Raw genomic sequence first — 14291 nt, forward strand, 5'->3', positions numbered from 1 at the left:
AGATGGTGACATTTTAAAAGAAGGCAATACAGCCTAGGCGCACACATATATGGGATATTTAGCCTTAAAAAGATAGTATATAGGGGCCAAGTGAAATTCTGAGTTTCATATCTTGAATCACAGAATGAAAAAGTTACATTTTAATCACACACAATCTTATGCTGTTACTGCATCAAGTCTGGATACTTGATTATAGAAATAATTGGAGAAGAAATTGCTGGTTGCTTGGAAGAGAGAATAAATTAGTTTATTAACAGCACAGGGATAGTAATGCAGCATTTTGATTGCTTCCCATCATTCTTCAAATCTAGCCTTTAAAAATAATTAGCAAGATCAAATTTTTTGCCTAAGTGGAACCTCTTTACTGTTTGCCTCAACTAACCTTGAAATAATTTCCACTTCCTCACAATTACTTTGCAAAGTTTCATGTACATTGTTCTAAATTTTTTAGATGTAATTCTTACATAGTCTATTATTTTTGATCAAACCCTTGCCGAAGATTTATAACAGCCTATCCTTTCAAAATTTTAAACATTTCTCTCCTATAACCTTATATTGCCATTTGTCCCAACAAAAATGAGCCAATATTTAATTATTTATTTTTATTTGTAATTTTTAAAAAAAATATCAGACAGCATCATAGGGAATCTGGTTCCTGAAGTCCCAACACGTTCCAATAGTGTGGAATCTAATACTTCAAACAATAGTAGAAAAAGAGGTATTAAGTTTAATTTATGTTAGTTAATCAGTAGTTGCAATGCTCACATTAACAGGAAATTATTGCAAATCATGAATCTATCAGAAACTATTACCTGGACTTATGAAAAAATTGCTCAAACATTTTACTATGATGTGGATAGTACTGCCACACAGTGGCCGTATTGTTCAATTACATGTTGAAACTGCCCATTTGAGACAGTCAATCATAAATCTGTATTTAGAGCATGACTACAAAATGTGAGGCTGGATGAACACAGCAGGCCAAGCAGCATCTCAGGAGCACAAAAGCTGACGTTTCGGGCCTAGACCCTTCTTGTGCTCCTGAGATGCTGCTTGGCCTGCTGTGTTCATTCAGCCTCACATTTTGTTGTCTTGGATTCTCCAGCATCTGCAGTTCCCATTATCGCTTAGAGCATGACTGCCTGGCTCAGAGAACTCATGCTAAGGGCCTTGCAGTGTGATGGAAGTATTTGTGTCTCTACATCACAAGATTCAGATTCAAGTCCCAGATGCCCAGGATATATACCATAACATGACTGAGCAGGCTGATTTAAATATAACTACAGCCATTCAGCGACAGTACAGCCAGCCAAACATTTTCATCTCCTCCTTATTATCGTCGTTGTCATTGACATCATGTTAAAGCAACAAACATTCAAACTAGTGTGACCTCATTTTTGTTTCAGATTTTTAGTGTGTAGAAAAGATTTTCTAACAGATGAAGTTCATCTCACGTACAACTGAATTCTCATTAACCGTGGGACATATGTTCATCTAAAACTGCTCTCCAACACTTGCTGCAATCAAGAGCTTATTGTGTCTCTTAACCTGTGCAAATATTCTGCCTGACTACATTGTGAATGTAGGCAGATATTGACAACACGTGCAAGCCAAAAACGGTAACAAACTAGTTTACACATCTGAATGTTATTTGTAAATGTACACCTTTTTTGATGTTTGGAATTTTGACATTTTTCATCATCCTTTCATAACACTGCTCAGAGAGTCAGAATTGTACAGCACAGAAACTTCAACTTGCCCATGCCAACCAGATATCCCAGATAAGTCTATTCCCATGTGCCAGCATTTGGCCCATATCCCTCTAAACCTTCCTATTCATGTACCCATCCAGATGCCTTTTGAATGCTCTACTTGCACCAGCCTCCACCACTTTTTTGGGCAGCTCGGTCCATACACACACGACCTTCTGGGTGAATAAATTTCCCATTAAGTCCCTTTTAAAATTCTTCCACTCTCACCTTAAATATACACTCTAGTTTTTGGATCCCCCACCCCAAGGGAAAAATCTTGTCTATTTACCCTACCAATGCCCCTCATCATCCTATAAATCTCTAAGGTCACTCCTCAGTTTTCGACGCTCCAGGAAAAATAGCCCCAGCCTATTCAGCCTCTGCTTATACCCCAAACCCTCCAACCTTAGCAACATCCTTGCAAATCCTTTCTAAACCCTTGAAAGTTTCACATGATCATTCCTTCAGCAGGGCGACCAGAACTGCGCACAGTACCCCAAAAGTGGCCTAACCAATGTCCAGTATAGCCATAACATGATCTCCCAACTCCCATATTCAATGCACTGTCCAATTAAGACAAGTATACCAAATGACTTCTTCACTATTCTACCTAACTGCGACTCCAGTGTGAAGGAACTATAAACCTGTACTCCAAGGTCTTTGCTTCTGTGCATAATCCTCAATGTTTAATGTTTAAGAAGAAATCTGAACATCCAACAATTAACCAATGGAGCCAAGCTGCAATATTTCACTGCTCTTAAAGTCAGACTAATTATTTAATTCTTCTTGAAATAAAAAGGAAAACCAATAATTTAACACTTTAGTTTCTAAAGGAGATGTGCTATTATTTCTGTTAAACATTTTACTTCCATCTCTGCACATCATCTCACCTACAAATTTCCCATAGCCTCCAAAGTCTTTATGGTTTGTTCAACTTTCTGGGAAGAATGCCACGGCCTTTGTATGTTACTTGAGTACTCCAGCCAATCTCTCAGATAAGACTCTACGGGGTCCTTACATTACCTTTGAGCTATGCAACGAACAATCTGCTCTTATCAATCTCATGGCTGTTGAATCCTCAGATACCTGGCTGGGGTGCTGGCAGATATCCAGCTGTCTTCCCATGGCTAACCTTAATGACTGCTAAAGCTCTATGAGGACAACTGTAGGTGTGTTCCATTAGTAGCAAATTACAGCAGACCTCAGACTATTTTTTCCTCACAAATCACAAATGGACCTGCTTGTTTCCATCAGTAAATACAGATAAATGGTACAAAAAAATTCTACCCAAGATTGCAACCTAATCACTAGTGCCTTGGCAACATGGTACACTAATTCAACCAGAAATGGAAATCAATTATTTCATCTTCAACACGTTCCCTGATTCTGTTATCCATGTGATTAATTACTATTTGTAACAGAGTTTACAATTATTTAGAAAAACTGCTAGCTTTTAGCTTTTTCTATTGATATAACAATATAGACACCCTAGTTCCACCCAAAGGTCTAAAAATGAAGCACCTCCATTTTCAAAACAATTTTTCACTACCAACTCTGGCCTTGAAGACATACATTTGCTTTAAACTATAATGAATTGCAAGCTTGTTGGAGAAGCCTTAACCTCAGGGTCACTTACTAGTTTCTTAATTGGATGAGCCTATTGCATCTACAGTCAAAATTTTAATCCGTAAAATTAAACAATATGTTCTGAAAATCAAATGAACAAACTACATATTCAAAGCACCTTTGATAAACAGGAGGCAGTGATACAGAGGTCGTTTTCCTATTTTGCACCAGGTTCCAAGAACGTTTGTCAAAGTACAAACGGCAAGATACACTTGCTGCTGTACATCCATCTCACTTGAGGAAAAATTACAGCTCTAGACTAGCAAAGAAAAAATTTTTTACATTTTCTAAAGGTACAGTTTTATCATTATTATTGACTGTCACTGAAATATTAGCACAAGTTTAGTTAACAAAATTTGTTACGTAACATCCTTTTTATATTGCTAAGAAAGCATATCCTTTTTTGTACCAAATGGCTCAGGGATTGTTTCATTTTGCAGTAACTGAAAGCAAGACAATCTGAACTAAAACACATAGATAACAGCACAGCCAACTTTTTATTGACTGGCACCTATGGGTGTGACAGTTGATCAAATATTACAGGTTAATCAAGACGTACATGCAAGTGTAGCAAACCCTCACTGAAGGGGATGTGACTGTGGTACCTGGTTTGCTCCAGGACATGGTTGAGGAGTTTCAAGGCCGAAGAGATTACAAGAGAGTTGCAGTGGGAGAGCGAGCCTCTGAGGTTGGTCCGGAGGATAACTTCTTCAGATTAGGCATCCCTGGAAGAGGCTTCGCAGTGAGGTTAAAATTGTGATCAGAGGTAATGGGAACTGCAGATGCTGGAGAATCCAAGATAACAAAGTGTAGAGCTGGATGATCCGATAATAACAAAACAGCCACATCACCTTCCTCAGCACCTGCCTACGGAACCAGATCATCTTTGTTCGCTTAAAACAATTGCACCTCCCAGTTGCGAACCATTTCAACTCTCCCTCCCATTCCTTAGACGACATGTCCATCCTGGGCCTCCTGCAGTGCCATAATGGTGTCACCCAAAGGTTGCACGAACAGCAGCTCATATTCCGCTTGGGAACCCTGCAGCCCAATGGTATCAATGTGGATTTCACAACCTTCAAAATCTCCTCCCCCCCCCCCCCCCACTGCATCCTAAAACCAGCCCAGCTCGTCCCCTCCTCAACCTGTTCTTCCTCTCATCTACCCCCTCCTCCCACCTCCATTTCCTACCTACTAACTTCATCCTGCCCCCTTGACCTGTCCATCCTCCCCGGACTGACCTATCTGCTCCCTAACTCCCCACCTATACTCTCCTCTCCACCTATCTTCTCCTCTATCCATCTTCGGTCTGCCTCCCCCTCTCTCCCTATTTATTTCAGAACCCTCTCCCCATCCCCGTTCTCTGATCAAGGGTCTAGGCCCAAAACGGCAGCTTTTGTGCTCCCAAGATGCTGCTTGGCCTGCTGTGTTCATCCAGCTCCACACTTTGTTATCTCAGATTCTCCAGCATCTGCAGTTCCTATTACCTCTGAATTGCCAGAGATATGTTTTTCCATTCTTTTCAATATTCTTCCATTTGATTTGGTTAACTAAGACTTTTGAACCACATGGCCAGCTATCCACTGTGAACCCCTACAGTGCATGCTCTGACCCAGCTTGTACCCTTATTATTTGAATACTCAACTCAAGCAGTTTCACTGATTCTTTGTTCCCCCACACCCCTGTCAGGACTAATATTAATTGCTAAAATTTTATAGCTAGCAGCTGAAATGACCTCATGGCCTGGCTCCAACATAGCTCTAAGATGATGGACTGTAAGTCAGTGAGAAATACACTTTCATTTGGCACAAAAGTACTCCACATAAGCAGAAAGAAATGAAGAAACTATCAGGAAAAATCCTAAGAGGAATCTCAATGTCATAGAAAACACAGTCAAGCATTTTCTGCGCATGTGAAATGATTGGGGATGGGGATGAGCGAGGCCCATAAAGCAGACAAGAGTCAATGTGATGAATGTCAGATGAAGGAAGGTAAGCTTTTTTACAAGATGGTACTTGGACAGCTATGCAACACAGAAATATTGGGATAAGAATATGGTGAGCTAGAAGTCTGGATAAACAATCCAGTTGAGGAGAAGCCACCACTTCAGAAAAATGAAACCTGCTTTGAGAGGCAAAGCAAAAGAAGATCCTGCAATTGAGAAGCAGAGAAGGGGTGCTGTGTTAACAACCAAGCAGATGCTTGAGATAGCTGCTGTCTGTCGAAGTGGGAGAATGGGTGGAGCTCAGAATTTAGCAACAGGAAGTTGCTGAGTTGGGGACAGGTGGAATAGATGGGACTCGGTGGGTAGCTCTCCAGCCTCTAGGCCAGACTGTCCTCAAGAACACAATTGCTGATACAGGTAGCCCGATATGTTACAATGCCAGACCCCAGTTCAGAAAAAAATGAAAGAAGGTCAATGGCTGGAAAGGGCACCCAGCTGCGAAATCATGTGACAAATACAAAAGAGGATGATAATGAAGGAATGATCAACAAACAAATGGGTTTTCTAAGATACTTAATGCAAAAATAACTTCTCTTTGCTTTAATTATTAGTTGCATATTATGTTTGTTTTTTGTTAATTCAGAGATTTAGTTGCAAAAAAGCTTTAAAAATGTGAAATTCTCAGTTCTTTCTGTCTGCTGCTGGGAAAATTCATCCTTTTTTGAAAAGGTTATTACTGTCCACAGGGATCACAACTGCAGCCAAAAAGTTAAAAAAGTAATACAAACAAAAGCAAAATACTGCCAGTGCTGAAAATCTGAAAATAAAGTACTGGAGAATTTCAGCAGATTTGGCAGAGAAACAGTTAACATTGAGTCCAATACAACTTTTCTTCATAACTGAAAGGAGCAGAAAAAGTATAGTGATTCTCTGATGGTGAATGATGTGCCAGAAGCGAACGTCATATTTTTGCTTTACATCCCCACTTCAAATGAATTTCACATACTACATGACGTTGAAATCTTCTTGCATCACCTACACTTCCATGCCCATTTAGAGTCAGAGAGCTGTATAGAATGAAAACGACCCTTCGATCCAACTCATCCATGTCAACTAGATATCTTAAATTAAACTACTTCCGTTTGCTAGCATTTGGCCCACATCCCTCTAAACCCTTCTTATTCATGTACACATCCAGATGCCTTTTAAATGTTGTAATTGAACCAGCGTCCATCATTTACTCTGATAGCTTATTCCACACACGCAACACCCTCAGCATGAAAAAGTTGCCCCAGGGTCCCTTTTAAATCTTTCCTCTCTCTCTTATACCATCTAATTTTTGACTCCCTCACCCCAGGGAAAAAGCCTTGCCTATTCACCTTATCCATGCCCCTCATGATTTTATAAACTTCTGTTTTTGACACTCCAGGGAAACTAAACCCAGACTATTCAATCTCTCCCTATTGCTCAAACCCTGCAACCCTGGCATCATCCTGGGTTTTCCAAACCCCTTTAAGTTGCACAACATCCTTCCTCTCACAGGGTGATCAGAACAGCACACAATATTCCAAAAGTGGCCCAACCAATGTCCTGTACAAGTGCAACATGACCTCCCAATTCCTATACTCAATGCACTGTCCAATAAAGGCAAGCATACCAATTGCCTTCTTCACTATCCTGTCTACCTAGGAATCCACTTTCAAGGAACTAAGAAGCTGCACTCCAAGGTCTCTTTGTTCAGCAACACTCCACAGGACCATACCATTAACTGCATAAGTCCAGCCCCGATTTGCCTTTCCAAAACACAGCACCTCACATTTCTCTAAACTAAATTCCATCTGCCATCCCTCGGCCCATCTGAGCAAGAACCCCGTTGTACTCAGATAACCTTCTTTGCTATTCATTATTCCTCCAATTTTGGTATCACCAGCAAACTTACTAACCATACCTCCTATATTCACATCCAGACAGAGGTGCACCCACTGCTCCTTGGACATTTTCAATATTGCCCCTCCACCTGGAGTCCCGCTTCTAGCCTTTTAGTCGCACTTTATGTATTCTAGAGTCGCCAACACTACACCAGTTGCCCAAATTTCTCTGCTCACCTCACCCATTCTGATGCACCTCCCTCTGAACAACTACACTCTGTTCTTCTGAGGTATCTCAGGGGCAGCACGGTGGCTCAGTGGCTAGCACTGCAGCCTCACAGCGCCAGGGACCCAGGTTTGATTCCAGCCTCGGGCCACTGAGTACGAAATTTGCACATTCTCCCCTTGTCTGCGTGGGTTTCCTCCAGGTGCTCCGGTTTCCTCCCACAGTCCAAAGATGTGCAGGCAAGGTGGATCAGCCATGCTAAATTGCCCATAGTGTTCAGGGGTGTGTGGGTTATAGGGGGATGGGTCCGGGTAGGATGCTCCAAAGGGCGGTGTGGACTTGTTGGGCCAAAGGGCCTGTCTCCACACTGTAGGGAATCTAATCTAAAAAAAAGCCCTGACTCTTATCAAACCTGCTGAGCTGTTGTTGCCTGGTATGCTGACCACTACCCTGAAGGTGCTGAATTGGCACTCAATATTTCTTCCAATCTCCCTTGGATCATTAACCTACCACAGAACAACAAATGGTTATTTTCAAGTCTGTCACTGACCACAAATTCCCACCTCATAATACCACACAGCCCTCGACTACCTCCATTAAAAAATCCAAAAGGAACTGCACTGGCAAAGCCATCATTTCAAATTGTTCTGGCCCCACATGAACTTATTTCTCCCAACTTGATTCAAAATTCAAGTGTCCCTCTTCCCCAGTCCCATCCAGTCGCTTTCTACTTACATGTGTGATTCTTCTGGCACTTTATATTGGTTTCAAAATTTCCAGTTTCTGGCCCTAGCTTCCATCTCTTCACTATGGATGTGCTGTCTCTTTACACATCCATTCCCCATCAGGATCAACTCAAGGCTCTCTACTTTTGCTTGAAGCTAAGCCTGAATAGTTTAAATGCACTGACATCTTCCTTCATCTAGCTGAGCTCATTTTCACTTTCAACAAATTTTCCTTTAACTGGTCTAACTTTCTCCAAGTCAAAGGAATGGTTATGGGTATCAACTTGGGTTCCAGTTATACTAATGTCTCTGTGAAGTATGTGGAATATTATTTGTTTTGCTCCAACTTGGGCCTCACCCACGTCTCCTTCTTTAATCCACCCTCCTCTTCTCATCCAGATTTGGAAAAGTTCATTAATTTTATTTCCAGTTTCCATCTTTCTCTCATCTTTTGGTGAGATGGTTCATCTCCATCTCTTCCTTTCCTTGACATCACTGTTTCCATTTGTGAAGTTGGCCAATCTACCAATACACACTACAAACTCACCGACTCCCACTGCAAGCTAACTTCCTCACATCCTATTTCTAGCAAGGATTCCATCCCATTTACTCAGCTTCTCCATCTCTGTCCTATCAGTTCTAATGATGCCACCTTCTAAGAGGGTGCCTGTAACAAATCCTCCTCTTTACTCAAGCGAGAATTACTCCTTAGCGTGGCCGACAGGATGTTCAACCATGTTTGACATCTCTTGCATTTCTGCCCTCACCACTTCTCCTCCTCTCAATACAACTTTAGGATTGCCCATGCCCTCATTTTCCACTCCACTAGTTTCTCCATTCAAAGATTCATCTTCCTGTATTTCTGCCACCTCCAGCCACCAACAAAAAAGCATCTTCATCTTCCCCTTCCCGCCATTGTCAGCATCCTGCAGGGATAATTCTCTCCATGACACCCTGGTCTACTCTTCCATCACTCAACACTCCCTCATAGACCCATAGCCTATGCTCACGCAATTGCAGAAGGTACAACACTGGCCCATTTATATCCCCACCGTTCCAAGGCTCAAACTACACATGCCAAGTGAAGCAGCGTTTTATTTGTACTCCTTTCAATTGAGTCTACCAGATTTGCTACTGTATTTATGTTTTCCTTTTGCAGGTGATAACCCAACTTTCTAGAGGCTTGTCACTTCAATAACCATTGTGCTCATATGCTGACATTTCCAAAGGTCAACACAAGTCAAAGGCTCAACAATTCATTTTCCACTGAGGCACTTTACAGTCTCAAGGACCCAAAATTGGAGTTCCACAACTTCAGAGTATAAGCTCTGTAAAAAAAAATGAAATTGCTGGAAAAGCTCAGCAGGACTGAAGAAGGGTCACTTGACCCAAATGGTTAACTGATTTCTCTCCACAGATGCTGCCAGACCTGCAAAACTTTTCCAGCAATCTCTATTTTTGTTTCTGATGTACAGCATCTGCAGTTCTTTTGGTTTTTATAACCACTGTACTCCCTTTCTCTTACACCTGTCTCCCCCATAGCCCCGATGTCTCGATAGTTTCAGTCTCAGCACAGTGGACCTATTTTCCCCTTTTCATAGTTAACGCATGGAACTATTTTACACACCTATTGCTCTTTACTGTTGTCACCTCTGCCTTTGCTGTTCTGGGCATGAATCACCATCTGTCCCATTCGTTCCTTCTTTCCTTCTGTCACTAGTATTAAGAAAAAATTCCAGCACCTTTCAGTTTTGAAGAGAGCTAGGCTCAAAACATCAACTTTGCTTCTCTCTTCACTAACATTGCCAGATCAGCCGTGTTTCGTCAGCACATTCTGTCGAGGATAAGCCTGGGTAACAAGACCAAAACCTTAATTGAAGCAGGAATCAAAATGATGCAAAGTTAAATGCCAATCCCATCAATAGAGGAATTCTTGGGGAAATTAGTTGAACAACAGGGTCAAGAAAATTTTAACAAAGGAAAGTGCATCCAAATGAAATGGTCAAATGCCAATTACAAACTCACAGGAGCAAGGATCCCACTACTACATTTGTCCCAGCAAGAGCAATCTCACTACCCAGCACTCTGTCCACAGTTTTGTATTACTGCTTCAAAAATATTATCCATTTCCCCCACAAGTTATGTAATAGACTCTGCCTTAACCATTTTCTATGGGAAAGCAATTTCGGCTTTAACAAGTTTCTGCATAAAATGTCTCATGTGCTAAATGATTACCACATAACACAGCAGCACCCCACCACCCCCCGAAAGCAAAGTGTCTAGAATTGTATGTTTCTACTAAAACAAATGTTCAGTATTTATACCCAATATATTCTTATTTCACAATTTGTGCCTTCTAGGCCTCCAATTTGTTAAATTCAACATTTGCTGACTTTTTAAGTGATTACCTACTTGTACTCACAGTTGCAAGGAGATCATTCTTAAATCTCTGTATCAATCACACCCTTCAGCTTTGCTGTTGACTGCACGATCCCATTCTTTGCTCTTCCTCATAAAATGTAATACCACACACGTGCTCACATTAAATTGCCATCTGTCTTCCTTACAAAGCTCTCCTCTATTTATCAAAAACTCCTTAATTACACGTTAGTAAACTTTTAAAAACTATGCTCCCTAAACCCAAATCATCTGCACACAGACCAAGAACACACAGATTCGGCAAACTTCCACAGTACACTTACAATGTTTATATCCATGTAACATCCAAATACTACAAACCAATGTTTCAATCCACATTGCTACATTTCCTCATATACGATGGGACTGAATAGACATGCACAAGAATTTCTACAGGCATGGTTCTCCAACCATATTGCAATCAACAAACATACAGAACTGGACCCCATATACAAACCCTTACAGATAAAAACTGGAAATGACACCACTTGCCATAACCGATCAAACAGTATAAATTCCAAGTGGAGTAAAATAACACTTCAGAGGGCCCACTGATGATGTCACTTAGCACAGTGACAAAACATCTGGACGAGAACAAGCCAGCTCTCCGAGCAAGTCAGTAACCTCACCCACAACCCAAGCTACAGATCTTTCCCATTTAAAGTTTTGGCACTGAACTTCTTGAAAAAGTGTTATGACATTAATAAGTGCCTACTGAAAATCCATTTACGTTACAATCACAACTGTTTCTCACCAAACAACTTCGTCATTGCATTTCTAAATGTTCACAACTTTATCTGGAATATATGAAACTAGGAGCAAGCTCTTAGAATCTATCACAATTGGCATGTCCAATAAAAGAAAAATTCCAACCAATGCCCATTACCAATTGCAAACTCAATGCCAGCTTTTACGTCCTTTGTCAGGTTGCCATGTGGGCCTTTGTCAAAGGCCTTGCTGAAAAACGTAAGCTATTATTTTACTCTCTATCCATCACTGATGTCGTAATTTTGTTTACCAAACTTTGAGTAAATTTGGGCCACATTCCTTTTTCAGTCGTGAGGCCTCAGCTTTTACTTTGTAACTTGTTTTCTTAAACTGAAATTGTTCTCTGACAATCATTGGTTAGTTTCCCTACATTGGTCCCTTGAAAAGAAATCAAAAGACAATTCTCTGCTCGTTGAACTTGAAACATGCTGAGCTAAGCAGAAACCAAAAGACATTCAGCAAAGCATTCCCCAATTGTATTATGTTTATTCCAGTCTCAGGATAGACAAAAACATCCACTTTTGTCCACTTACTCTTTGATCTCCCCAAATTGTTTGCATCTTCATTTTGATGATTTATTTTTAAATGTACAGTAAGAACTGTAGCATTTTCCTCCTATTTGTGACTATCCACAAGCAGACGTCATTGCTTTCACTTTCCATACTTTCCAGAATTCTTCCAGTATTCTTTAATAGCAATTCAACTTCAACTTCTGTTTCCAAGTATTTCTACTACTGTTATAGAAAACAGTATTCAGTTCACAAGTCAATAAAATTGTGTTTGTGGAGTGTCATGCTTGCAAGATATTTCGCATATCAATAAAGGGAGGCTGACTGACTTCGCTTCCCAACTTTTGTCAAACAGAAAGAAAATAAACGTTGCTCTACGTGGTGCAAAGGCACTATGAAGATGGACAAGTTAACTGAATTCCTGGAAGATAATAGCCTGCACTGGGAACACCAGTAGAACACTAAGATCAATTCGGCATGATGCAACAAATTAGTAAGAGAGAACAAAAAGCATAAACCAAGAAAGGAACATTGGAATCTAGTTCTGAGGAAGGGTCAGTGGACCTGAAATGTTAACTGATTTTTTTTGCCCCAAGCTGCCACACCTGCTGAGCTTTTCCAGCAACTTCTGTTTTTGAACAGTGGAATGGATCAAAAATAAAGAATTAAAGAGCTGGTATACAACTTAATAACCAAGCATGTAACAAGATGCGACAAAGTTACACACTGATAATAATAAATTTAGTGATGTATCAAAATCCCAAATTGTAAAGGCACAAGACCTGTGAAATCACTGTACAAATTCAGCTGTATTTCAGGGACAAGCAATTATTAGATCCAAAGGCAGTGAATATAACAAATTAAACATAAATAACGTAAAACTCTCAATACGTTAAGCTACAATTTAAGCTCCACGTATGAAGTTGTAAGTATTCATATCTGCTTAGAAAAGAAAGTATTGAAACATTTTAGGGGTATTAGCTGCTTACAAGCGATAGGATCCTACAAAGCACACACCTGATGCAGGGTAGCGTGCAGTGCCTAAGTTTAACAAAACTAATTTCGAAAGTTGCCGGACGAATCTCTCGGCTTTAATGGACTCACCTTACATGGGAAAGGGATGGTTGAAGCCACCTTCTCCATAGCCAAGTTTCTGATGCTGGGGGTGAGAGGGCCCCTACAAGTCGGACAGCAGGAAAGTTTCTGCCGGCACTGGTTACATACCAGGTGCCCGGCCTGGCACTGCAGGATGGGCGGCAGCACATAATCAAAACAAACCGGGCACTCGAAGAGGGAAGTGAGTTCGGGCTGAGGCGGGCTGGATCCTCCCGCTGCTGCGGCCGCCGCGGCCGCTACCGCCGCGGCCGCTGCTGCTATGGCTGGATTGCCGTTTCCTCCTCCTCCTCCTCCTCCTCCACCACCACTACCACCACTACCACTTCCACCTCCTCCACTACCACTACCACCTCCACCTCCACCTCCACCAGCCGCTGCCGCCGCCACTGCCGCCGCCGTCGCCGTGTGCTTGCCCGCTTTCCCGCCGCCGGCTGACGATGGTCGGCTCATGGCTAACGACACTCCAGCCGACAATTCATTCAAGAGGACGGGCGAGATCGAGTCACTCTCAAAAACACAAGAACAAATCCAAAACAAAAATCCCCTTTCTTAAACGGTACGGCAGGTCGCACAGCTTCGTCCTTTCCTTGTTACTAACGCCATTATTATTATTATTATTATTATTTCTGAAAACAGCGTCCCTTCTCACGGCCGTACGTCAACATGGCGACAGCGCCTCTCCGTGCAACTGAATACCCGTGCGGGGCGGGGCTCAAACCGCCGTTACTACAGCCAATCAGGATCGAGCTCATGCAACAACAGAGTCTCTGAGTGGCTCGGAGCGGTTGTGGGAGGAGGGGGCCAATGGATGACGGCCCGTCGCGCATAGCCCTCTGGGGATTGTAGTTCATGAGGTCAAACCTTGCATTCCATTGGTTCTGCAGACCAACATGAAAGGACTCCAACTCACAGAATGCCTGGTCAAAGAGCCGCGGCCGCCCCATGTTTCAACATTGTAGTCATGTGCGCTTCTTTGACCCTTTTCTCATTGAATTGATGGTTGAGTGGTTTTGTGGCGCAGTGGTAGGGTGACCTGTTCAAGTTCCCCCCTGTTTCAGAGGTGTGTCATAATATCTCTCAACAAGTCATGTATAATGTCAGTCATTTGAAGTTATGTCTGATTTGGTGGGTTGCTGCATTTTAAGATAAAAGATATGCCAGACCTTTTGTGGACTGATGCTTACAGTATAAAACAATACAGTGAATAAAATTTAAAACAGTGATTATTTTGCTGATAGTGTCTAAAATGTCAAAGGACCCTATTGTCTTAAATAAGCTTCGCACGTAAACAAAATTACATGTGTATGACAACCAATTGATACAGTTGATTCAGTCATTT

At 41.6% G+C, this 14291-nt stretch overlaps 1 protein-coding gene across 1 annotated transcript in view; it reads right to left on the reverse strand.

Annotated features, from left to right (window-relative positions):
* Positions 1-13629, reverse strand: part of siah2l (seven in absentia homolog 2 (Drosophila)-like) — a 43366-nt gene extending 29737 nt beyond the window's left edge. The window contains exon 1 of the mRNA XM_059651473.1: positions 12941-13629. Coding sequence (XP_059507456.1) covers positions 12941-13402 — 462 coding nt within the window. The 5' untranslated portion in view covers positions 13403-13629. The remainder of the gene's footprint in view (positions 1-12940) is intronic.
* Between the last annotated feature and the right edge of the window lie 662 nt (positions 13630-14291).

This window comes from Stegostoma tigrinum, chromosome 15 (genome assembly GCF_030684315.1).
Source record: "Stegostoma tigrinum isolate sSteTig4 chromosome 15, sSteTig4.hap1, whole genome shotgun sequence".
Classification (NCBI taxonomy): Eukaryota; Metazoa; Chordata; class Chondrichthyes; order Orectolobiformes; family Stegostomatidae; genus Stegostoma; species Stegostoma tigrinum.